Source organism: Cnephaeus nilssonii (genome assembly GCF_951640355.1).
Source record: "Cnephaeus nilssonii genome assembly, chromosome: 17".
Lineage (NCBI taxonomy): Eukaryota > Metazoa > Chordata > Mammalia > Chiroptera > Vespertilionidae > Cnephaeus > Cnephaeus nilssonii.
In genome coordinates, this window is record NC_137088.1 from 9274895 (window position 1) to 9301906 (window position 27012).

The 27012-nt window shown below is 47.2% G+C and overlaps 1 protein-coding gene across 3 annotated transcripts; it reads right to left on the bottom strand.

The window, feature by feature from the left end:
* ZNF445 (zinc finger protein 445) lies at positions 1–22837 on the bottom strand. 3 transcript variants are annotated; one of them, XM_079794904.1, is made up of 7 exons: positions 22776–22837; positions 10842–11409; positions 7847–8015; positions 7399–7463; positions 6984–7110; positions 6360–6470; positions 1–5628 (listed from the first exon to the last, which is right to left on the bottom strand). In XM_079794904.1, exons 2-7 carry the CDS (start codon positions 11268–11270, stop codon positions 3485–3487), a joined length of 3045 nt encoding a protein of 1014 aa, XP_079651030.1. In that variant the 5' UTR covers positions 11271–11409; positions 22776–22837; the 3' UTR covers positions 1–3484. The 3 variants fall into 3 exon arrangements, with proteins under 3 accessions (XP_079651030.1, XP_079651032.1, XP_079651031.1); XM_079794906.1 differs by lacking the exon at positions 22776–22837 and adding an exon at positions 22467–22638; XM_079794905.1 differs by lacking the exon at positions 22776–22837 and adding an exon at positions 16067–17959.
* Between the last annotated feature and the right edge of the window lie 4175 nt (positions 22838–27012).

The window sequence follows — 27012 nt, forward strand, 5'->3', positions numbered from 1 at the left end:
TATGTGAGCGCTTTGACCCTCCTCACCTACCTAAAAAGTGGGATGAATGACTAAGCACCTCCGTCCACAGATCCCATTTCATCTTTAAACTTGAGTCTACAGCTTCTGACTTGACTTGTTCTTACTGGGCAAGGAGCTAAAGGAAACAGAGCCTGGAATTTCCTGTAAACCGCACGTCTTGGAGATCATGTGTCAACACATGGAGAACATCCTCACCTGTAGCTGTTGCTGGGTGTTCCATCCCGATGAGCAGAGCTGTTAACCACTCCTTTCCTAGGGGCCGTCTGTGTTGCTCCCGATTTTGCAGGTGAGGAACCTGAAACCTGGAGCGATTAAGTGATGCATTCTAAGTATTACCCCATAAAGGGCAGAGCCAGGATTTCTGTAAATCAGAAAACGTCAGAGCCCATGCTTAAAAACTTTTTATTTTTAAGGATTTTAAGCAGACAGTTAAAAAAGAACCCACTGCACTATGCTATTAAATCCACATGCTGACCACATGTACATCGATTTTGAAAAGAAAGAAAACACAAGTGAAGCCTCCAGGTACCAACTTCATCAGCAACTCCTGCCCTGGGAGGGCCGAGCAGGACTTTCACACACCGTTCCAATTCATGATTTTATACTCCGGTTTCATATAATTTGCATCCACAGGAAATACATTGTGCAAAACAGTAACAACACGGTTTACTATATGCCAGCAATGCTCACATGCCAGCCGCTGTTCTAACCACTTTACTTACATCATTTCATTAGCCACCCCCAACCCCAGTCACGCTGTGAGGCTGGCACAAATATTTCATTTTACAGAAAAAGTGAAACACAAAGACATTTAAGTAACGGACCCACAGACACAGTGTTGAACTTTACAGAAACGGTACTTGTCTATACCTTCACCAGCTTCTCAGCGCCATGTTTTATTTATCTGTGAAAGATGCAACTCCAGCTCCTTCATATTCACTTCCCAAAGTACCAAAACAACCCACTGATTTCTCTGTCCTGCTGCTGACGGGAATGTAGGCTTTTCCCAATCTTGCTATCTCAACAATACTGCAGTGAACACTATTGCAATGCCGTCTTACACGCATCTCCTTTGTCACAAGTTGTTGTTCTGCGGTTTATCCAGGAGCAGATTTACTAGATGAGAGTACACACAACTTTACAAGCTTTTGCAAACTGCTTCACACAACAGTCATCACAGTTTCTGCTCCCACAGCAGTGAGTGCCCAGGGGTCCACACACCCACATTAAAAATTTGCCAACTGGTAAGTGTGAGATGGTGCATATTCATTCACATTTCCTGTGCTTTCTTCTGACTCTATGGGCTGACGGTCTCGGTCAGCAAGGCTGGGCTGACACCGGACAGCTGACTGAAAGACCTTCTGATGCCCACCTGGCTCTCTCCAGCCTCAACTTCAGTTCTTGGGGAGTGAGAGAAGGCGGGGCAGGGTTGGAAAAGGGGTGTCCTCCAGGCCAGAGTGGGGTGCGAGATGAGTACTGTGGCTGGGGCAGTCAGAAACTGCTCACTGGTGCCTGTGGCTCGGAACCACGCAGAGCCGGGCTCCTAATTACAGGAGTGCACTTGTGGGTGGCCTCCAGTCAACGTTTCACTGAAGGACCCTTTCAAAAAACTCCAATCATGACTCAGCTAAACTAAATTCAGCTCTATCTTCCTCAACAGAGGCAACTTGGTGCAAAATCTCTGCGTGGCAAACAGATAAGCAAGCACTCAGCCCTGGCCTCAGACTGGCTGTGGTGGTGGGTATAACTTCTGCAAATCCAGACAACACCTAACACAGCACGATACAGGGACCGGGAGAGGCGGGGCAGGGGAGAGGGCTTCAAGGGACGAGGGTCAGGGAAAGCTGGGCCTGGAAGGGTGAGGTCCTGAGCCAGCATGGACAGGAGTGACACTGCAGGTGAAGGGAGACAGCACACGGCAGCGTGCAGAGGTCAGAGCTGCGATCACAATTGCTTACACGGCCTTCGAGCTACACGGGCTGCGAGCTGCCGGTCTTATAGAATATTCAGATACTTGATGGGGGCGGATAGGGAGGGGGGTGTCCACTCACAGAAACAGACAGCAGGGATAACAGCATAAAAAATCTTCAGCTCCCACATTTTACTGAGTCCTTGGGTCTGTGGTTAACTCTTGTAAAATGTAATGCACATTCAGACCACTTCACTTCTAAACTCAAATCATCCAAAAGCACTCGACAGGTGTGGCTCCGTGGTTGAGCGTTGTCCCATGCACCTAGAGGTCACTGATTCCCTGTCAGGGCACACGCCTGGGTTGCGGCTTGATCCCCGGTGGGGGGCATGCAGGAGGCAGCCGATCGATGATGCTTTTCTCTCATCGATGTTTCTATCTCTCTCTCCCTCTCCCTTCCTCTCTCTCTCTAAAATATAATTTTTATATATAATTTTTTTTAATTGTCCAGGCCCAGTGAGGCCCCTGACACCCCGCGGCTTGCCCACCACCTCTCTTCCTCTGGCTCACTCCACTCTAGCCCAGGGGCCTCCTGTCACTCCCTGACACACCAGACAAGAGCCCACCTCCTGTGCGTGGCTCCAGAGACTGATAGGGCCCACTCCCTGACTCCTTTAGGTCTTTGCTCAAATTTCACCTTCTCAGCTGAGGCCCTTCATGACCAGCCTGTTTAAAACCACAACCCACCTCCCAATCCGCATGCCCTCTGACTCTTCTCCGATGCATGTTGCCCACCACACACACACCAACCCAGATGTTTATGGATCTCGTATGTTTATCTGTAAAGATCCAAGACGGCACTGTTCAGGTCACTGCTGTGTCTCTGGCATACCCAACCGTGTCTGGAACATGGGAGGAGCTCAGCACATTTCTGTTTAACAGATGGAGCTGCATACCTGGGGATGGGGATGAGGATGAGGATAGGGCTGGGGATGGGGACAGCGACGGCACGGGAGCGCTCCACGCTCCAGTGAGGGACCCGGCACCTGCTCTCCTCCACTTGGCACCCACAGCAGAGATCCAAGCCAGCTGTGAAGGCTGAAACCACAGCCAGAGCTCCCCAGGAGGCATACGGGGCAACTCGGAGGAGTTCCTGCAGCTGCTGTTGCTTATAAGGTCAAACAGAATAGGGACCAAACTCCGAGGAAAACCTCAGATCCAGGGGGCCCCTTCCCAGCAGCCACAGCCCACCTTGGCATACCAGAAGGGCACTGGCCTGCGTCTCCCTTTAGTTATGGGAAAAAAACACTTGGCTGGGACCTCCAGGCCACGGCACAAAGGCCACTCCTGAGGGCCTGAGTCTCCGGAAGGTCCCCAAAGAGCATCTCATTTCCCAGCAGGTAAAAACGAGAGGCATCTGAGTTTTTTAATCCTCGGGATTCTCTGCGACTTGCTTCCAAAATAAAAAGGGCTGGGCCTTCTGGGAACGCTTTCCCGCAGCGCCTCCCTTTAAGGTCCTCCGGGAACCGTCTCTTCCCTCCGTCAGGCCCCACGCTAATCACCAACGTGCCCTTTCATGTGCCGAGCCAAATTGGAAGCCCACCGGAAGGTCTTCCCACACTTCGTGCACTTGAAGGGCCTCTCGCGAGTGTGGAACCTCCTGTGGCTGATGAGCTGCGAGGTCTTGCTGAACACTTTCCCACACGTGCTGCATTTGTGACACTTTTTCGCCACGGACAAGTCCTGAGGTCCGCTGGGCCTGGAGCCCGGCTCACCGCCCTCCATGGGCTTCTCCCCACTCCACCTTAATTCCTGCAAACTCACCCCTCTGTCCTGAGAGGGAGACGACCCGGCCGGGCTGCTTTCGGACAGCGCCACGCGGGTGTGTTTTCTCTGATGCATGCAGAGGGTGTGCTTTGCGATGAAGTCCTTCCCACACCACTGGCATTTGAAAGGCTTCTCTTTCGTGTGGGTTCTCTGGTGATTCACCAGGCGGTACTTGCGATCATAAGATTTCTCACACAGGTTACATTTGTAGCGCTTCTCTCCACTGTGGATCCCCTTATGATCCAAAAGGCTTCTTTTACGGGTAAAGCTCTTCCCACATTCTTGGCACCAGAAAGCTTTCCTCTCGGCCTCGAGGATTTGGGACTGCGCCTCTGAAGTGTCCCCGCTCTCGTGGTACATGAACCGTTTTCCCAAAGAGTGGCTCCTCTGGTGCCGCGAGAGGTTGGAACTCCACCGGAAGGCTTTCCCACAATCCCTGCACTGATAGGGCTTCTCTCTGGTGTGGACCCGCTGGTGGATGAAGAGGAAGGAGTGGTTCTGGAAGCCTTTCCCACAGTGGCTGCACGTGAAGGGCTTCTCCGCGGCCGGGCTGCTCTGAGGAGCCTGGAGCGCTCTGTCCTGGCTGCGGGAGGGCGGGTCCTCAGGGCTTCTGTTCAGGGCCCGCTGCTTCCTCCGCACGATCGATTGCGACGTGTGCGTGAACTCCTTCACACCCTCACCGCATGGGTACGGCTCCTCGCCCGTGTGGGTTCTCTGATGGTTCAGGAGAGCTTTCTTCCCGGTGAAGGTCTTCCCACCCGGCTGGCACAGGAAAGCTTCCTCCGCGGGGGGCTCACTCTGGGGCTGACTGCAGCCGGGGGCCTCCCTCGAGTCTTCGCTATACCCGTCTGCGTTGTAGAACTTTTCTTCCTGGTGCATCCTTTGGTGCCGAGAGAAGTTGGACCTCCACCGGAAGGTTTTCCTGCATTTGGTACATTTATAGGGCTTCTCCTGGGTGTGGATCCTCTGATGTTGGAGGATATACGATTTGCAGTGGAACGATTTCCTGCACTGGCTGCAGTCAAAGAGCTTCTCCCCGCTTCGGTCTTGCAAATGATGATCCAGCCAGGGGCCATAGGCGAGAGCTTCCTGACACCGCCTAGCTTTGAGATACAGCTGATTGGCATGGGACTCCTGGTGCAGGTGGTAGGCATACAGGCGTTGGAAAGCTTTGCCACATAAATTGCATTTATAAGGTTTCAGTCCAGTGTGAATTCTCTCGTGTCGCGCACGGTTTGAGCTCCACCTGAAGGCTCTCCCACACACTCGGCATTTAAACGGCTTCTCCTGAGTGTGAAGTCTCCGATGGCATTCGAGGTAGGAGCTACGACTGAAGTTCCTCCCACACTCAGCGCACTTATAGCAAGTCCCCGCCATGTGAAGGTTCCGTTGGTGATGCGAGCTGAGGCTGAAGTCCTTCCCGTGCGCATCCTTGGAGGGGGCTTTCAGTCCAGCGTGAATTCTCTGATGTAGGTTAAACCCGCTGATCATGAGCCTGAGGCCTTTCCCGTACTCCTTGTAGTCATAGTGGTATGAGCTCCCTCTGAAGTGTCGGCCACAGCCATGCTTCTTTTTTCTTCTGGGAACTCGGAAATATACATGTCTGTGACTGACACTATTACCGCCTCCTGAGTCTTCCGATTCCTTTCCTGTCCTGCGACTGAAACTGGCCTCTTTTTTCTTAGCACTCACTTGTGTGGGATTTCCACTTCCCTCCTGTAATGGGCTCTTCTGTTCCACAGGTTCTCGGGGCCCTGTTTCCTCAGAAACACTCATCACACGACATCCTGATGACACAGCTAAGGCCTGAGCTTCTTCCAAAGGTTTGGAATTTAAGATGAGCTTGCTGGATTTAATCTGGAGCTCCCCTCCTGACACAAAATAAAACACAAGAGAATGCACTCTTTTCCCATACTTGGAAAAGCACCAAGGGACCAAAAGGTGCCACACACTTGGGTGGTGTGGCTTGTGCCTGACCGCCAATACGTCTACAAAATAGTCACACACAGCAAGGCAAAGTGGAAGGGCATCCCAGATGACAGGGAAGGGAGGAGAAGCAAGATGCGCACAGGAGCTAGCCGTGCGCAGAACTCACATCCAGTAAAAAAAGGGAAGGGTTGAGAGGCAAGTGTTAATGGCAAAAGAGGGGAGAGGGCCCACAGCACAAGACAGAGCCGAGGGTGGGGCTCAGAGGAGAGCCGGCTAAAAGGTCTGGAGAGCAAGCCTACCACAGGGGAGGACGGAGCAGAGAAGAGGAGCAGGAGTGGAACGAGGGCTCCTCAGAGCAGGAAGGGGCAGGCACTGGGATTCAACGGGAGTGCAGCATCAATGAACGGAAATGAGAAGGAACGGTGAAACCCTCCGGTGGGCAATAATGATACCGAAAGGGCTTCTGGGAAAGAGGCACGACCAGAAATGAATGTCTCATAGGCCAGTCTGGAGGGAAGAAGCCCAGGGCCCGGCACCCCTTAGCACCAGCACTAAGGATTTTCCTTCTAGCAAACAATGGAGTAGTTTCCCCATGACTGACTTGGTGTGAAAGATCGTAAGAAAGAGAACAGATGCTGGAGGAGCAGGATCTGGTAGGTTCTCTGGAACTCACCTGCCGGGGCAGCACCTGGCTTCGCCTTGGGCTGGGCTCTCTGGACATTCAGGCCCCACGGCTCCCTTGCCTCCAACCAAGAGATCAGAGCAGGTTTGGTGAGTGGCCCCACTGCAGAGGAGAAGGGGAGGGGACGGGATGGAGGGTAGATGAGTCACACAGAACTAGTCTCAAGGACCCTCGCAGGCCTGGTGTTGTGGGAGGGGGGAGGGAGAGGCCAGAGAGGCAGGTGGAGGAGGCTAAGGCAGGGGACCCAGCCAGCCATCTCTAACAGCCCTGAGCAGGGACAAGGGAGGCTGAGAGAAATCACAGCCAAAAGGATCACTAGGATTCTCTGGAGGTGGGAACCACAGGACAATTCAATCAGTTAAATCAACTAACATATTTCAGATGCCTAAATGGATTAGGAACTTGACAATATCTTTAATCTTGACAATAACCCAGCATACCAGGCATTCTTATCCTGTTTTTCCAGAGGACAGACTGCATGACAGATTCAGCGACTTGGTTAGCAGTTACAGAGCTGGGACGTACACCCAGGTCAGGCCCCTTCGGATGCACCATAATGAAAACTCAGAAGGCAGCAGTCAAGGTGGGCAGAGCATGGGGACAGCAATGCCTTACCCAGAGAAGCCAAGTTCCCATAGTTCTCCAGCATCACATCCCTGTAGAGGTTCCTCTGGGCAGGGCTCAGCCATGCCCACTCATCCTGGGAGAAGGTCACCTCCACGTCCTTGAAATTCAGAGCCTCCTAAGAAACAGAACTGTACCTCAGAGCCAGTCCACGGACCCCGGCTTTCAGGGAGCGGCAGGGGAACGGGCTGGCTCTGAGGGAGAACAGGATGGACTGGTCAGGGAGAAAGAGAAGACCATCACCCAGCAGAAGAGCCCTGGGCTCGAGGGGGAGAGTCTGGTCTCTGGGACGTGGGTCTCTGGATGTGCGGTCACTGTACAGAGACGCAAGACAAGGGGGAGCCGCAGCTACCCTGTCAGGCAGCAACACCGGGACGTCGCGAAGGACAGCGGTCCTGTGGCTCACCTGAGGCTGATCTCCTGGGCAGCCCTCTTCCTGGGGAAGGGCAGGCACCTGGGCAGCAGGAGGATCTGAAGAAGAAAGAGCCATGAGACAGGGCAGCCCGCCCTTCCCCCCACAAGCAGGCGCAGACTGTTGTAACCCCTTTCACCTTTCCCCAGTGTTTGCCAGAGGCCAGGGAATGACAAGTGAGGGCAGGGCATACAATGGGAGGAGGAGCCGGGCTAACATGGGAGAGGTAGAAAAGACACAGAGCTAATAAGAAACAAACAAAACAACAACAATAAAACAAAGAAGAAAAAGAAAGGAGGAAAAAAAAGAAAAGACGCAGAGCTAAGGGCCAGGATAGAAAGGGAATGTCGTGAGAGGACAGATGGTGAAAAGATGACACTACAGGAAATGTGGGAAGTGTGGCTTCAGGCTAGGAGGGGTCTTAGTGCCAGGCAGTGAGTACCGGATTGCCCAGCCAGGAAGTCACGCACGCCTATTTCATAGGGAGGCTCCAGGTGGTCCCCCAGAGCAGAGCCGCTCCTGGGAGGTGAAGCAGAGGGCCATTTCTGTGCGGCTCGCAGGGCTCCTGTACCCATCCATTGTACATCTGGGCTCTGGGCAGGGGCTGGGTCCTGGCAAGAAGAAAATGGGAGAGGATCCCCATGGGAATTAGAAAGCAACTCAGAGAGGAAGCCACTCGGCCAATCTCAGAGACCAGGGAAGGGTGAGCTGGGCCCTTTACTACCTACAGGCAGAGGGAAAGGAGGGGGAAGCCCAGGGAGGACCCCTCACCCCTCAGCCTCCCTGGGCTCTAGTGTGGGCCAGGGGGTGACAGGTGGAGCCAAAAGCAGCAGGTTGGGGGAATTAAGGGGGGGGGGGGTATCTGTAATACTCCCAACAATAAAGGTATAAAAAAGGGGAAGAAAGTAGCGGGCAAGTCAGTAACAGCACTGTGGTCAGGCCTCAGGTGCCACAGAACACCCTCCCCACGAGCCCTCAGCCCCCACCCCTGGCCTGGAACTTAGAAACGAAAGACACGTATCCCTGAGAGTTGAACTGATGATTCACAGGAGAGATGCAGGTGCATAATGTCTACCAAGTACAGGGCGCTGCTCTAGGCACTTATATGCAAAGGGGCCCCCAAGAGGCGGACGGCTCCTAACCTGAGGAAGTAGTAACAATGAGGGAGGCAAAGCTAACTGAGGGGCAGCCATGAACCACAGAAGGAAAAGTCTCGGGTGCAAACCGTGACAGTGCCCACCCAAGTAGAATGAGGCAGCCTTTGCCTTGGGCTTCAAGTAGCTCTGGTGTCTGAGGCAAGGCCGTCCCTGGTGCAAAAATGAGAACAGAAAACCACAGCCAGGGAGCCTCCAGTTTTTGGGTCCTGTGGCCAACACATTCTCTACACTGACATGGACGGGACTTGAGCTGAGGCCATTAAACATCTGATACTGATCTACAGACTAAAGATGATCAACTCATCACAGTAATTTATCTCCTATTCCTCCAAAACCCCTCAAAGGGAGGATAAAGAAACAGGAAGACTATGGAAGCACAAATGAGTCTGAGGATAAACTATTGCAGCCCCCATCCCCCACCACCTCCCCTCACCCTAGGTTTCTCACATTTTGGTCATTTGGATGAACCCCACAGTGGCACTGCAACTTTATATGCATCGTGAGCATTTCTGTTATTTTTCAGAATCTGACAGGCTTTCTCCCCGTCTGTTTTATGTTTTCTAATTTCCAACTGCTTTTGACCAGGTAGGCCCTCTCTGCTCATTGGCAATGTTTTCATGGGTTGTAAAACCTCACATCCACACCTAAATGAGTTGAATACAACCAAGCCACAATTTTATTCCTGCTGGGTTCCTTATTTGCTCTAATCACTTTTTAGACCCTTTTGATCTCATTATTTTAGTAAAAAGAATAGCTGCTCTTTTAGATTTTTAAAAAATAGGACCCAATATTGAGCAAAGAGGTTTTCTTTTTTAATAGTCACACCTTGTGTTGCTGTATTACCATTTACGGCTGTTAGACCATGTTCAGATGTGTTAGTTGACTGGTTTAACTTTATTTTTTTTTTAATATGTTTTATTGATGGTTTACAGAGAGGAAGGGCGAAGGAGAGAGAGTTAAAAACATTGATGAGAGAGAAACATCAATCAGCTGCCTCCTGCACACCCCCCACTGGGGATGTGCCTGCAACCAAGGTACATGCCCTTGACTGGAATCGAACCCGGGACCCTTGAGTCCACAGGCCGATGCTCTATCCACTGAGCCAAACCTGCCAGGGCTTTCTCTTTTTTATTTTATTTTTAAGTATGTTTTATGGTTTAACTTTATATTAAATTTTGGGGAGAAGAATGTCAAATATGTGGCAGAAATCTTGAAAGTAACTTTTATTTATGCATAAAACATATATCTTTTAGAAATAACATATTTCTATAGAAATAACTATTTCAAAGAAGCCTACAAAAATGATAAATGCTCTTTTAAAAGCATCCAAAGACGTAGGAAGCGCTGAGAGGCAGAGTGATTTTGAACTGACCTGCGGCTCTGGCACTGGGACTGGGACTGGGACTGGGACTGGCAGCCCCACGTCCAGCACCAACGTCAGGGACAAGCACATGATAGGCGCTCAAATACAAACCGAGCCCTGACCGGTTTGGCTCAGTGGATAGAGCATCAGCCTGCGACTGGAGGGTCCCAGGTTCGATTCCGGTCAAGGGCATGTACCTTGGTTGCGGGCACATCCCCAGTAGGGGGTGTGCAGGAGGCAGTTGATCGATGTTTCTCTCTCATCGATGTTTCTAACTCTCTATCCCTCTCCCTTCCTCTCTGTAAAAATCAATAAAATATTTTTTTTAAAAAAAATACATACCGAGGAGCAATTTCTCACGGTTAGATGAGTTTTGCATTTCTTTTCAATAAACTGGAGCTCTGAAAGGAACAACGTGGGCAAGAACACTGAGGTTGTGGGAGGCCTCCTCCCTGCAGAACCAACCCTCACAGGCTTATTGAGCAAAGAGCAGCACGGCACATGCAGGCTGCTCTTCTAGGCTTAACATGTCCTCAGAGGCCACGAGACCAGACTCTACTCCTCTCCTTACAAGCAAGAGACATCACCCCCACTTCACAGGTCAGCATCAAGACCAATGAGACAACAGGTGGAGATGGACTCTGTATACTCTAAGTCACTGTGTCCAAAAATATGTTACTGTTTTATGGATACTCTTCCTGCAGCTGATCGTCCTCTGGGAAGGCGGGAAGGCCTGCCTGCTGTAAGGTCATTGGCTTAGGGTATAGTTCTCAGCCGCTCACGTGCCACGGGAATGAGAAGGGAAGACTTCCCCTGCATTCCTCAAGGCTGAAGGTTCAGAGGCCAACCCTACCCCCAAACAAGCTGGCTCCCTGGCAGGCAGAGTTCCCTGGGCACTGCACACGTGCTCAACTCACCGTCCACGGTGCCCCATCGAGGTCTCTCTGCAGCTCTTCCAGCAGGGCCGCAGCCTTCCCGCCACTCTCAGGGTGGTGCAGCTGTACCCAGGTGCGGAGCTCACTGGGCAGGATGCTCAGGAACTGCTCCAGCACCAGCAGCTCCAGGATCTGGGCCTTGGAGAGAACGTCGGGCCGCAGCCACCAGCGGCAGAGCTCCCGGAGCCGGCTCAGAGTCTCAAGGGGCCCAGAAGACTCGTGGTAGCGAAGCTGTCTGAAGAGCTGGCGGAACAGCTCCTGGCCAGGAAGGTTGAGTGTCTGGGGCCTAGGAGCCTGCACTGCAGTGTAGCCTTCATCCTCTTCTTCCTTCTTCACCAGCTGAAGGCGTTCTTGCTCCCTTGAAGCCTGGGCCTGTGCTGGATGGACAGCATACCATCTGCCTGGAGGCATCACTCCTGCTTAGGTGTGCACAGCAGAGTGCAAACCAAGCCTATGTTAGCCGTGCCGCTGCTGGGACGTTGGGAGTATCTTTTCAGCACCGTAGGAGACAATGCCATTTGCTGGGACATCAGACGTCACTGGCAAGAGACTGAAATAACCAGTATTAGTGTCCAGGAGGAATGTGAGGAGGACGGTGGAGCTTGATCCTGTTCGTTCGGATCACCTTGGATACATGAGAAGAGGGCATGTGAGCATCTGTGCAGTGGTGCCTGCAAGTGTCAAGTACGGCTGGATTGTCACACTTTGGGGTAAACTGAGAAAATATCCCAGAATACAGTAAAATATGTAAAGGGCCTTATCATATATGCACACATTAAGAAAGATCTCAACTCAATAACCTGACTTTCCACCTTAAGACACTGGAAAAAAAAAAAAAACTAAACCTAAAGCAAGCAGAAGAAATGAAATAATCCAAGAATAGAGTGGAAATTAATGAAACAGAGATTAGGAAAAGAGAAAAATCAATCAAATTAAAAGTTGGTTCATTGAAAAGACCAACAAAATTGATAAAGCATAAGCTAGCCTGACAAAGAAAGAGAAGACTCAAATTACATAAATCAGAAATGAAAGAGGAAACATATTACTGACTTTACAAAAATAAAAAGGCTTTAAAATGGTATTTTTGCAAACAAGTATTTTAGATGAAATTGACAAACTATTATAAAACACAAACTAATAAAATTGACTCGAGAAGAAACAGAAATTTTGACTAGATCTATAAGAAGTGAAGAGACTGAACTGGCAGTCAAAAACTCCCCACACAGAAAAGCCGAGGCTCAGAAGGCATCACTGCTGAAGTCTACCAAATATTTAAAGAAAAATAATACCAATTCTTCACAAACTCTTCAAAAAATAGAACAGGAGAAAACATTTCCCAATTCATTCTACAACAGTTAAAAAGTCCTAGACCCTTAAGCATCAACATAATTGTTTTCTCTTCCCTAGATGGTCAGGCTGTGTGTCCAAGGTTAAAAAGCAGGCAAGTGTCACCCACGAAGAGACCAGACAATGATACTAAGTGGTTGAGAACAGAAAACAAACACCAGGCACAAGGTGTTTGAAAGAAAGAAGAGAGCGAGCACACGCGAGATTCAGCCCTTTGAAGTCCACTGGTCGCATATGATCCACTGTGAGTGGATCCCCTTCACAGCCAATGTGTGTGGGCCGTGTGGACACCAGCAGCACACCTCCTGCTGCAGCAGAGAGACCTCGACCCCTTGCAGGTGGGGTCTGAAACACAGAAAGCAGGGGTGGGCCCCAGGGCCACTGACACAGGGGTTACCGGAAGCACTGAACAGGGAAAGCCAGTCCTCACAAGGCATGAGCCCAGCAAGGCCGGGGGGGGGGGGGGTCTTCATCTCTTTGCAAGGAAATGTTCCCTGCTCCAGGTCACTCACTCTTTTTTTTTAAAGAAGTGATATATTTTTATTATTATTTATTTTATTCTATTGTTTATTTTATTTTAATTAGTTAATCCTCACCCGAGGATATTTTTCTATTGATATTTTAGGGAGAGTGGGAGAGAGAGGGAAAGACAGAGAGAAACATCAATGTGAGAGAAACACATTGATTGGTTGCCTCTTGCACATGCCCAGACCAGGGCCCCAGGCTGGAGAGGAACCTGCAACCAAGATACGTGCCCTTGACTGGAATTGAACCTGGAACTGTTTGGTCCACAGGCCGAAGCTTTTTTTTTTTTTTTTTTTAATATATTTTATTGATTTTTCACAGAGAGAAAGGGAGAGGGATAGAGAGCTAGAAACATCGACGAGAGAGATACATCGACCAGCTGCCTCCTGCACACACCCCACCGGGGATGTGCCCGCAACCAATGTACATGCCCTTGACCCGGAATCGAACCTGGGACCTTTCAGTCCGCAGACCGACGCTCTATCCACTGAGCCAAACTGGTTTCGGCAACAGGCCGAAGCTTTATCCATTGAGCCAAAATGGATTGGGACAGGCCGCTCACTTTTGCACGCTGTGCAAAAGGGAAGCTGCAGCCCTAGCCGGTTTGGCTTAGTGGATAGAGCGTCGGCCTGCAGACTGAAGGGTCCCAGGTTCGATTCCAGCCAGAGGTGCATGCCTGGGTTGTGGGCTCAATCCCCAGCGGGGAGCGTGCAAGAGGCAGCCGATCAATGATTCTCTCTCATCATTGATGTTTCTATCTCTCTATCACTCTCCCTTCCTCTCTGACACCAATAAAAATATATTAAAAAAAGAAAGAGAAGCTGCACCTGACTGCCCCTCCCAACAGTAATAAAAACATATGCTAAGGTAAAAAGGACATCCTAGATATAATTGCAGAAAAAAAACTAAAATCAGATATATGTGTATATAAGTGTGTATATGTGTGAAAGTATGCATTAGTTCTTAAAGGAATTTAAAATGGCCTGGAAGGATTCACAAAAATCCCTGATTGTGGGGTGGAGATTGGGAATAGTAGTTAAAGGAAATTTTATTTTACTTGTAGTAATTTGATTTTTTAACACGAAATTTATGTACTAGGTCTCTTGTTCCTTTTTTTGGTGAAATGCACAAAGAAAATTCTAAGTGCAAATACACCAAAATGTTAGACGTAGTTACCCCTGTGTGTTATTTTTCTTTGTATTTTGTATTTTTACTAGAGGCCCGATGCACGAAATTCACGCAAGAATAAGCCTTCCATCCCCCGGCTGCCAGCACCGGCTTCCCTCTGGCACCCGGAACCTGGGCTTCCAGGTCCCAGCTTCGTCAGGAAGGTGGTCTGGAAGGACATCTGGTCTAATTAGCATATTACGCTTTTATTATTATAGATATCATCATTTTCTTTAGATTTTTGTCATTTCCCAATTTCCTAAAATACAAATTAAGTTAAAAGGCAAGTTTTAGAAATTACAGTTATGGCCGAAACCGGTTTGGCTCAGTGGATAGAGCGTCAGCCTGCGGACTGAAAGGTCCCAGGTTCGATTCTGGTCAAGGGCATGTACGTTGGTTGCAGGCACATCCCCAGTGGGGGGTGTGCAGGAGGCAGCTGATCGATGTTGCTCTCTCATCGATGTTTCTAACTCTCTATCTCTCTCCCTTCCTCTCTGTAAAAAATCAATAAAATATATTTTTTTAAAAAGAAAAAAGGAAGAAATTATAGTTATGATCTCATTTAGTCGTGAGATGAATAAAACTAAAGCAGTTTGCAAAGAAGTTCCTAAGCCTCAGCACCAAAGAGTCCTCAGCCATTATCTCCTCAGGCGGGTGGGATGACAGGGCTCTTCCCTCCTGTTTGTTTTTCTCCTGAGTTGTTAGGCATTACTCTTATATTGAGTAGTGATCAATAATTATAATCAATAATAATTCTGCTTAAAAAACAAAGCAACCAAGTAATACCTCCCCGGACTGAAGAGAAGGCCCTGAGGAAAAGGGGCAGCGCGTTCTTGAAGGGAACTTGTGTGCAAACAGTGGCTGTGCTCAGGCAACTGGAAAAAGAAAAAATCCAGGTGACCTTAGCTCTGTTTTAGCCACTCAGTCAGCAACCAAATCAGAGAAGGCTGGTTGAACAAAGAGAACAATGTAAGACAAAAACCGGGAAGTGAGGCAGAGAAAAAAAAGCAACATGCTGCCCCCAAACCCAACAAGCAAAAGAACAAACAAACTTAGGCAGATAACAGATTGGCGGTTACCAGAGAGGAGGGGAAGGAGGAGGGGAAACAAGTAAAGCCAGTCAATCCTTGGTGACAGACGGAAACTAGATTTCGGTGGTGAGCATGATGCACTACATACAGATGTCATTTTATAATGCTGCACACCTGAAACACAGTGTTATAAACCAATGCTACCTCAATACTAATGAAATTTGTTAAGAAAGAAAGAAAAGAGTTAAAACAAAAATCTACAAAGAAGTTTGAGATGGAGAGCAGGCCTTGGCACCGGGAGCAAAGTGCACCAAGTCTCAGGTGATGGTCGACTCCCCTGAAAATGTGACACACTGCATCCCTTCCCACAGTTAGCAAATTTAAAGAAACCACTACCCACAGCAGCCAGAGGCAAGGACGCAGCCTCCTCTTCCAGGCTCACTTCTGTGAATTATGAAAATTACTGTTGTCCCCCCCCCCCCATTTTTTTCCTAACAGAAAGAAAGAGAGAGAGAGAGAGAGAGAGAAGGAGGGAGAGGGAGGGAGGGAGGGAGGGAGGGAGGGAGGGAGGGAGGGAGGGAGGAAGGGAGGGAGGGAGGGAGGGAGGAAAGAACCACTACTTTCACCCATGATACTAAAACAAAAGCCTTCCTCTCCTACATTCATTATAAAACTAGAGGCCTGATGCACGAAAATTGGTGCAAGAGTAGGCCTTCCCTCCCCCGGCTGCCAGCACCGGCTTCCCTCCGACAGCCCGGGTCCCTCCAGCACCCGGGACCCAGGCTGGCTTCCCTCCTCCAGCTGCCTGCAAGCACCCAGGACCCAGGCTGGCTTCCCTCCGGCCCCCCGCTTCATCAGGAAGGACGTCCGGAATGACGTCCAAGAAGGTGTCCAGTCTAATTAGCATATTACCCTTTATTATTAGAGATACCTGTTCACCATCTCCTGGACTCAGCAAGTGCTGCTGAGAAGGCAAATCTAGCAGATAAACCCCCTTTCTGCTTGCACCACCATAACCACGCCTTGGCTTCTGTGATCTCGCTTGCTTCTTGAACCAGCCAACCGCCCAAACTGCAACAGGTATGGGAAGTCCCCAAATTACCCGGGAGCTGAGTATGTATAAAAAACGGGCAGAACCTGAAGGCAGTGCTCAGCCTCTGGAGGTGACTCCACTGGGCCAGCACCGATGCAGAATACAACGGATTTTTCTGATCCTCCGAGTGCGTGCCGTTTGTCTCTTCCCAGCTGACCGAATTTCTGCTGTAGCACTGCTAGATCCACAAGAAATTACTGTAACTGAGACAGGAAGAACACACCCAGAAAGCATGCCATCATCCAGCTACTAGAAGAAATTCCAGCCCTGCTCCAGGGCAGGATTCAGGTAAAGAACTACATTAAGGGTCATGCGTGCTGAGGAGGCTGCTAAAGTTTCAGCAGAGAAGAAATGAGGCCTTGCTTTGGAAAAAGAGGGATGGGACAGGGTAAGAAGTATTTGGAGAAAACAAGAGAAAAACATTAATAAGTGAAGGCCTAGAAAAGGAGACCTGAAGACACCAGAGCAAAGGAAGGCAGCGAGGGAAGGGCGCTTCAGGAGCCAGGGCGGCAGGCTCCAGCCTTGCTGAGCTCCAGCAGCACAAACAGGAAGCAGAAACCCTGCTCAGAGGAAGCTGGCGGTCAGAGAGAGGAGGAGGAGAGTGGCTTTCCCAGCCAAACTAGCAGAACAGACTGGAGAGAGCAAGAAAACTGAAGAATGAAAACACCAAGAGTGAGGCTGAGGGTGAAGAGAAACCTGGCAGTGAGGCTAACGACAATGAACTTGAGGCCAGACAAATATTTTGAAGAAATGCAACCAGTAGGAAATATACATGGTAATGACCTAACTCAGGGAATTGAGACCCACAGTGAAATGAGCACCAAAAATAAGCCTCCAAGCTGGCGTATTCTAAAGGAGCTGTGCAGAAATGTCCGAAGAGATAGTGAAGTATTTGTAAAGAGCTGGTGAGAAAACTGACAAACAGGAAAGTGAGGGTGACTGCCTGGTAATATGGCAAAGGATTCCAGGTCTTCAAGGAAAGGGGGTGGGGGGAGGGGGGAGCAGCTTCCACAGCCATGAACTTGGATAAAGCTAAAGATAAAAGGCCCAAAAGGTTGGCAGATAGAGGCTACTCCCAGGCCAGTGAGCTTTACTTGCCATGCAAAAGGAGGAAAGGGGTGGGAAAAAAATCGACTTTCTGCATTTAACTACAAAAAAAGTTTATGTTTAGTTTGGTAGAGGTGTTATGTATAATGCTTTGTTAAAGAACCCCCTTTCCATGCCACTGGTGAACAGGGATTGATGAATGGGAAGAACTGAATCAGACCAGTAAGCCCATTCTGGGTTTGTTAAATGTGTTCCCATGTAGGAGGTAAAAACTAATTTTGGAAGTGTCTGTGAGCTTCCATAAATGACTTTAATTTTAGCATAATGATGACCTTGGATTGTCTGACCTCAGTAGCTATTAAGTAACATCAAGTAACATCTGTATCAGGCCCTACATAGAACATCCAGTTGAGTGGGAGTAAACAAAATAAAAAGACAAATATGCCTGTTAATGTCTATGGGAGGAAAATCGGGATAAAAGCCTAAATACGAACAACTTAACAGCATTGATGCTGGATACGCAGATGGTGATGGCAAAGGTTTAGAACACATTTTTTGCAAAGACTAAATCTAAAACCCAGAGTAAACATCTATGCTTAGAGTAAGCATAATTTGGAGCTATTCAGGAATTGCAGAGAAATGCACTTTCACAGAAATCAAGATTTTATTTTTGTATACTATATCACTTAGACAACTGTGTTTCATTTGATGTAATCAGTTTTTAAAAGTCAGATGGAGCCCAAACCGGTTTGGCTCAGTGGATAGAGCGTCGGCCTATGGACTGAAAGGTCCCAGGTTCGATTCCGGTCAAAGGCATGTACCTTGGTTGCGGGCACATCCCTGGTAGGGGGTGTGCAGGAGGCAGCTGATCAATGTTACTCTCTCATCGATGTTTCTAGCTTTCTATCCCTCTCCCTTCCTCTCTGTAAAAAATCAATAAAATATATTAAAAAGTTTAAAAAAAAAAAAAGTCAGATGGAAAAAGCAACTAAGTCTTAGAAAATAGAAATGTAATTTTAAACTATCCAATAAAGCTGGAGGAGGAAGGGGAGTTTGACTGAAAAATTAAATAAATTAAAAAAAAAAAAGATAAAAGGCCCAGGAGTGGGCCTTTCAAACTCTGAATGAAAGACCCGGAGCACAGGAAGCTTTGGGGGCCCGTGAACTGAACCAGCACAGTGAAATCCAGGTATCCTAATGCCACAGGATGACTCACGTCCCAACTAGCCTTTGAGGACAGCAGAAAAGCTCCAGTCATCAACTTGTTAAAATTCTACCACAGATGTGAGCCCCCAGGGCCTAGGGAGCAACCTGAGCTGGATCAGGCCCCTTCTCAGCAGGAGTTATACCTTAACCCACACCATTCCCACAATGAAAATAAATGGCTTTGAAAAGAACAGGGGAAACCCCAAGCAATCATCTGGCCATTTTTTAGGGACACTTCCTTCTTTTTGTCATTCTGCTCCTTCAACTCATATGCAATGTAATTTTGTTTGTTTTCCTTTAAAAATCCTGATTAAGTAGTCTCTTACTCTCGAGTTTTTCTTACCCATACGAGAGTACATAGGTTTATTCTATACACGGACAGTAAGTGTCATAGTAATAGTGATAATGATAGGAAATAAGTAGAGAGTGTTACAATGTCATAGCAATAGAAAATAATTAAAGAGTGTTATAGGAAATGTAGAAAAATACTGTGTGAAACTTAATATGATGTTCTGGAAAGTAATTAGACAGGCGTGCACCCCATAGATAAAGATTTGCTGTGGAAAGCACACGAGCAGGAGTGCACTCCATAGATAAGGACTGGTCAGAGAGACATGACATACGAACATGACTCACCCTGGAAAGTCCAGAACTTGATTTGATTTAAAGTGTAATTTGGAAAAATGTTTTGTGCCCTGATTGATTAACACTTGCCCTGACTGATATGCACCTGTACCATTGACATAATTGATTAACACTGATTGATAAGTACCTGGATTGCGGTGAGGTAAACAATCTGGCTATAATAATGGGTCCCAAACCTCAGACATCGATCGACATGATCCGCAGCTCCCCTGCTCCGTGCCAGACGGCAGAAGACAACTGCGACCCCCGATTGAGCCGCGACCAAACTTCGCGAGATCTCGGGCGGTACAGCCATGAACTCTGTTCTCCTGACCCGACACTGCCAGCTGACAGAGGGCACGCAGCTGCCTTCGGAGGAAGCCACACTTTGGGATCCCGTTAAGCATATACCCACGGCACCAGGAATTTGTGTGAGTAATAAAGTGCTGTGTGACTTGCAATTGCATATATTCGTGTGGCGTAATTCCTCCGGCAGTCTTGATTGTATTAATATAAGGTCAGATGATGATGCCTACACCTACCTGCACGGTTAAGTTTATCTCAAAGGACGCCTTGGATAACACCCCATACACTCTACTCGGACAATAAGCAAACAAGTTTCTCAATAATCGCCACTAAAGAAAGCTTTCCCTCCCGGAACGTATTTAAAATGTTAAAATATACTTATAAATATCTCAATTAAGAAATGAGCTTGCCCTGGCCAAGTGGCTCTGTTGGAGCACTGTTCCATTCCAGATTGGGGTGCGTGCGGGAGGCAACCAATGGATCTCTCTCTTTTAAAAAAATGAAAGCATATCTTTGGGCAAGGATTAAAAAAGAAATAACCTCGCCTGGCTGGTTTGGCTCAATGGATAGAGCATCGGCCTGCGAATGGAAGGGTCCCAGGTTCGATTCCAGTCAAGGGTACATGCCCGGGTTGTGGGCTTGGAGATTCTCTCTCATCATTGATGTTTCTATCTCCCTCTCCCTTCCTCTCTGAAATCAATAAAAATATATTTTTTTAAAAAAAGAGAAAAGAAATAACCTCAAACCTAGTGCCCCAAATTTGACATCTAAACACCGTTCATTCTCTAATAAACAGAACTTGGGTCCTTGGGGAAGTGGTGGATTCCAGGCTGGAGGAGAGGAGAGACAAGATGCTAGGTGTAATGCCAGAAAGTCAGGCAAAGACACAGAAAAGGACGGGGCACCTCAAAGGGAAACACGCAACCTGAGAGAGCTCTCAATGGCCAAAGCGGGAATAGCTTAAGCAACACAATGAACAGCAGCACTGCATTACAAGCCAAAGAAGAAATTCCACTTCCGACATCACACACGGATCTAACTAATTGAACAAATAAACAAAGGGGGTGAAGGCACAAACCTTCCTCACAAAAAATTTCAGTTAAGAAATGTAGAAGGATCAGATTAATATCACCAGTAATAAGACACATCAATATCATTCTCAAAACAGGAGAAAATGTGGAACAAAACGATATTGATGGTCACTCTAAAAATACAATTTCGAAATACTTCAAAAGTGTCAACATCATAAAAAGCAAGGAAAGACTGAGAAACTGCCACAAATTTCAAAAGAATAAGGAGCCATGGTTACTAAATAAATGAGGGATTCTAGACTAAATCCTGGAAAACAAAGGGTTAATAGTCAGAACCTGATGAACTCTGATTAAAGTAATCAGTTTCATTAATCAGATTGTCCACTGTAAATTTCTTAAGTTTGATGATTGTCCTATGGTTATGCAGAATATTAGTTTAAAGCAACCTGGGTAAGGAAACTCCTGTACAGTTCTGTAACCCTCTATAAGTCTATAATTACTCAAAATTAAAAGGTTTTAAATTGAAGATGTCTGAGTTACCATTTTTTTCTGATTTATTTCTATCTTAGATAATTAGGATTAATTTAGCAATCAAGGGACATAAAATACAGTGATTTCTTATCTCCAACAGGGATTCATTCAATTTAATAAATATTTAATGAGCAACTACTATGTATTAAGCACTAAGGTCACAGCAGTGAATACAGCAGACAAAAAGCACTGCCCTGAGGACCTTATGGGAAGACAATGAAATAAATAAAACACATGGTATCTTAGACAGTGACAGGTGCTATGTTGTTGTATAATTAAAAAAGAGGAAGCACTTTCAGATCGTTTCTGATATAAAAATTCTAGAAATTGCAAAATACGGTATGTTATATGTTTACTATACTTTATGCATTTTTACTCTCAAGCAACTCTCTGACATCACAGAATGCTTATACACTAACACCTCCTGGGTATTAGGAGCCACAGAAAACTTAACCTTTTGCACTCGGATGTCGAGCGTGACTCGACACGGTTAGCATCGGTAGCAGGAATCGAGAAAAAAGCAAGTGAGTGCAAAGGGTTAAAGGTGCAACAGTTAGTATTTCTTACGCTTTTGCCAGTTCCCTTTTAAGCACATATAGAAGTTTATCTCCAAAACATTCCCATCTTTTCAGCTTACAGGAAGAATTACTTTTTTAAAAAATCCTCACCCAATGATATGAGTATTCACTCTAGAGAGGAAGGAAGAGAGAGCCTAAAGGAGATAGAGAGAGACATGACATGAGAGAGAATCATCAATCAACTGCCTCCCATACCAGCCCCCTGACTGGGGATAGAGCCCCCAACCCAGGACTGTGCCCTGACCCGGAATTGAACCCACAACCAGTTTGGTGCACCAGCCACCTGGCAGAGGCAAGAATTACTTTTTAAACCAAAATTCGTGTGATATCTTTAGCATTAACATAACATGTAAGAGAGAGCAGCCTCATGGTTAGTCCCTCACAGATGTACTTTCGTGTATTAACAGATTGAAATCCTTACTCAAAAAAAAAAACAGCTAAAAACACTCCTTGTAAAGTAACCGACTGATAGTAATGAGTCTTCACTTTTGAACCGCAAACAGTTTGAAACAGGATGTTCTTTCCTGGCCACCCCTTTTAACTTAGAAGGAGACCTTGACTTCCTAGGCCTATGCAAGTCAAAGGACAGAACCCCGGCCTTAGGTTAGAGATGCACACCTCGTGCTTAACAAACTGCATTTTACATACAATTCTTTCATTCTGAAAACAATTCTACTAAAATGTTTCTCTTTACACCCTCGTGCACTGTGTACTATGGGGGAAAAACAAACAAACAAAATGTTTTCTTTTCATTATACTTGGAAACATGTTTTAGTGAAGTATCATAATGCTAGCACCAAAATTAACAGTATATGAACTGCATTACCCCAATGGAAGATACAATTTTCCAATAAGCAACAGTATGAATGTACTTAATGGCACCGATTATATACTTTTAAATGGTGAAAATAGTAAATGTTTATGTATCATTTGGTAAATGCTATGTATATTTCATCACAGCATTGTTTTATACAATCCGTTTTTAAAAGCAATAGTATGATCTCATTTCGTAATATTATGTATATGAGTTTGTGTAATAATGCGTAAAATTTTAAATACCAGGAAGCCTCCCGACAAGAACATGGCCAGATTGCAGTTACTTTTACTTTTCTGTCACTCACCCGCGTCACCTAGTCGTCGGCAATGAGCACGCATTGTTTGCACAATTAGGAGAGGAGAGAAAGCACGGAAACCATTCCTCCAGACTGTCCCCTCCGGGCGCCCCGGGCGGCGAAGCGCTCAGATCCGCCCTCGGCGCTGCGGGCACGGGGTCCGGGACCAGCCCACCGGCCCCGGGCGCAGCCTCCAGGCCCGGCCTCGGCCTCAGCCGCCGCCGCCGCCCGCAGGTCAGGCAAGCGCCCCCGCCGCCCTCCCGCAACCCCGCGGCACAGCAGCCCCCGCCGCGCCCCGCGCCCCGCCGGGTCGCTCACCGTCTCCCGCGGCCTCCCAAGCCGGCCCTACGGCCGCATCGCGCACCCTGTGCTGATCTCACAACCGACCTGGTCGCGCAAGCGCGTCACAGCCTTGGGCCTCGGCGGCCTCTCTAGGAATCCTGGGAGGGCCAACGTCTCGGCTTCTCCTCGGTTCCAGTACAGTGCTGGCCCTCCGCTGTCAAAGTCATGGGGGGCTTGGGGGGGCGCGCTCATCCCCAACACACGCCACTACCCCCACCCCACGCCTGCCCTCCACTCTCCTATGCACATTCGGGCCCCACAGCTCTATCAGCCTTGGCCTGTGTTCCCACTCCCCCCCAATGTATGTGCCGGGCTGCCCCCCGCCCCCCCCCCCCCCCCCCCAGTGAATAATAGAATCCAAAGCTAGGGGTCAAAATAGGGACCAGAGAGATCTAGCTGACCGCTGACGGGTCTTGGCAGGAAGGAGTTAAGGGATCACTCATTACTCCCTGGGGCCCCCTTCAATGAGGGGAACCAGCTACGAGTTTCCAGGACTGGCCTCTTCTTCTCCCATCACCACCACAACCCGGGGTGGGGGGGTGGGGGGGTGAAAGTACTTTCTTATTCCCAGCCACAGGCACGCAAAACTTACTTTCCCATGCCTCCAGCTGTTTTCTCCTGTTGTTATGGGGCGACCCGCAAGAGATGACCACCAGAGACAGAGATCAAAATGTATGAGCCTTTATTAAGCTGGCTATCGACTACAGTTGCAGCACTTCATCGCGGCAAAGGCCGAACTGCAGGGCAGACCACAGGTGTTACAGCAAATTTATACTCGGAAACCACACGAGGGAGTTAGGACAGTGACAATGACAACCCAAAGGTTACAAACGCTATTTCAGCCGTTTTCAAGAAACTCAGGACACAGGTGCAACGCCTGGGCACGCTGGGCCGGAAAGTGAACCACTACCTCCCTCCAAACTCCAACTGACCCATTGTTCGGTGACCTACTCCACCTTCCTCTGTCTTAAGGCATCCTGCCTCCAGGCAACGGAGGAGCTGTGTGCAATGTTTGCAGCCCAGAACACTGTTAAAGAACAAAACTCAACTGAGTAAATTTTTTAAATCTTAGGGGATAGCAGAGGTTAATTACCTAATTAATGCTGATCAGGACGTTCTTGAATAACTTCTTAAAGACAATAGGCTCCAAATGGAGTTGCTGATGCTAAGCCCACCAAATTGACACTTAACTTACCGTTCTGAGTCTCCCCAAAAGGAAATCAATCAGGAATTCCCTGGTCAGCATTAGTTAGGTAATCAGCTCGATAAATACCTGCCATACATCTGATATGGGAAAGGAAGCTTGCAATAATCACTCCACCTTTCTGCCTAGTGTAACTTTCTTGGTTCTGCTCCCTTCTGCCTATAGAATCCTTTGCCTCATATGTTTCAGAGCTCCTATCTGCTAGACTGGAAGCTGTCCCATTTATAAATCACAAATGTTTAAATTTAAATATTTTTTTAAAATATACTTTTATTGATATCAGAAACATCAATGATGAGAGAGAATCATTGATTGGCTGCTTCCTGCATGCCCCCTACTGGGGATCGAGCCTGCAACCCAGGCATGCGCCCTTGGCTGGAATCCAACCAGCAACCTCCTGGTTCACAGGTAGATGCTCAACCACCAACCCATGCCAGCCGGGCTAAAACTTAGATCTTGCTCTAACAGAAAGGCCAGAGACAATACCTTAGACCAAGGAAGTTCAGTAATTTCAGTGAGTTTAGAGATTTTGAGTTTAAGAATACCCTTTGTTCTTGGCTGATGATTGAGGGTGATAAGGAGCAGGGATGATTACAAGAACTTTGTAAGGTTTTAGTCAAAGCTCATATGATTCTCCCAGTGATGTGGGTGCTTCGGTCACTAGATATTGTGGAGGGTAGACCCCAAGAGGAAACAGATTTGCCACCGTGAGGGCAAAAGAAGGAGGCTTCAACAGATCTAGAAAAAATAAAGAATATACTGGTGACCCATACTAAGAGGCAGATGGAATGATGTCCAATTGCAGGTACTCATATGGTCCACTGAGAGGAGGTTTGAGGCTCTGGATTATGAATATGAAAGGTGGCCATTGTTTTTTGCAATTTTATAGAAGTCTCCACACGAATATTTACTTATTACTTGAGACATCTTAGCTGCAACATTGTGGGTTAGTTAATGAATGGAGAAACCAGTAGATGGGGTTTGCCGGGAAGCTTGGAAGAACCAAGCGGCCACATTTAATTTCCCATAGCCCTGACTAATTTACAACCAGTTTGCCTGTTGATTTCTCTGATTCAGGAGATGACTGTTGCTGTGTTGCAAGGACCCCAGGATGACAAAAGGCAAAGTTGGACAACAAGGGATCATTTTTTCAAAAGCAGAAAGAACTTCATTTACATATGCCACAACCCTTATAGTTTCTGCTGCTGCTGCCTGTGCATGAAAATCAGCCAAGGCATTTTCCTGATGCTCAGTTTCAATCCACTTGGTATGAGCCTTGATTCTGATGACAGCAATTTCAGAAAGTAAGAGAATAGTAGCAAAAAGGTCATTTACTTGCTATCCCTTTACCTACTAGAGTCCCAGAGAATATGAGAACATGTGACATTTCTTATGATCATCCTGTACCAGGCATGTTTTTATAGACCTTATGTCCTTTGCTGACTTGAGAGATCCTGGACTGAAGGGACCAATTCTGGTTTTTACCTTTACATATCCACATTGAGTATTCATGCCATTCTCCAAGTACCAGATTTCTCACTAAAATACAAAGTGTATTTCTACTAGTAGTACATGATGGCTTCCATGTATCACCAACACTATGTGTTGTTAAAAGAACAACTGAGGCACATTTAATTTTTCGAGTTTATGTGTTTAATTGAGCAAAGTCAGGTGGTGCCAAACTGGAATTGGTTAGGAGCACTCCATCAACAGAAGCTAGGGACAAGGTTTTTATAGAGGTGAGGAAGCAAGGCAAATTATTTGATTGGCTATAGCTTAAGTAGGTTGCATTATTTTTTATTGATTTCAGAGAGGAAAGGAGAGGGAGAGATAGAAACATCGTTGATGAGAATCATTGATCGGCTGCCTCCTGCACGCCCCCTACTGGGGGTCGAGTTAGCAACCCAGGCATGTGCCCTGGCCGGGAATCAAACTGTGACCTCCTGGTTCATAGGTGGACGCTTAACCACTGAGCCATGTCGCCTGAGCATGCTGATTGATTGTTTTTATTAACCTGGAGGCATTCACAGGAATTGACTTTAGCTTAGCTTTCAATTTGCTTAGGTAAGCCACCAAAATATTAGCACCACCTCAGTCTAATGACCTCTGTTATTACTTTAACAATTCTCCCCTTTATGTTATCTTCTCATACATCAGAGAGTGACCAAAAACTCGATATTAGTATCACTCTTAGTTACCATCACATTTAAGCTATTCTTATCTGATTGTGAAACTCATTAAACTGGAAGGTTTTATCATTTTTTATAAAGGAAGAGGAAGAGTGAGAGAAACATCAATGATGAGAGAGAATCATTGATCGGCTGCTTCCTGCATGCCCCATACTGGGGTCGAGCCTACAACCTGGGCATGTGCCCTGACCGGAAATCAAACCATGACCTCCTGATTCATAGGTTGACGCTCAACCACTGAGATACACCAGCCGGGCAACATAATTTTTTTTTAATGTTTTTAAATTGATTTGAGAGAGAGGGGAATAGAGAGGGAGAGAAAGAAACATTGATGTACCCTAACCGGTTTGGCTCAGTGGATAGAGCGTTAGCCTGCGGACTGAAGGGTCCCAGGTTTGATTCCGGTCAAGGGCATGTACCTTGGTTGCGGGCACATCCCCAGTGGGGGGTATGCAGGATGCAGTTGATCAATGTTTCTCTCTCATCGATGTTTCTAACTCTCTATCCCCCTCTCTTCCTCTCTGTAAAAATCAATAAAATATATATTTTTTTAAAAAGAAACATTGATGTGAGAGAGAAACATTCTTATCAGTTCATTTAATCTCATGTTCTTTATTCTTATTCTGCTTGAATCTGATTTTTCCATTAGAGTTCTAGAAATTCTTACCCAGTTTAGTTAATGTGATCTGAAAGTAATCAGAAACCTGTATTCTAGACTATCAGAGTCCTTTTCATTAATCTCTCTGAAGATTAAGCACTTTTGCAAAAAAAAAACCACAAAAAACAAACAGAGTAAACAGTAATTGACTGTAAATGACTA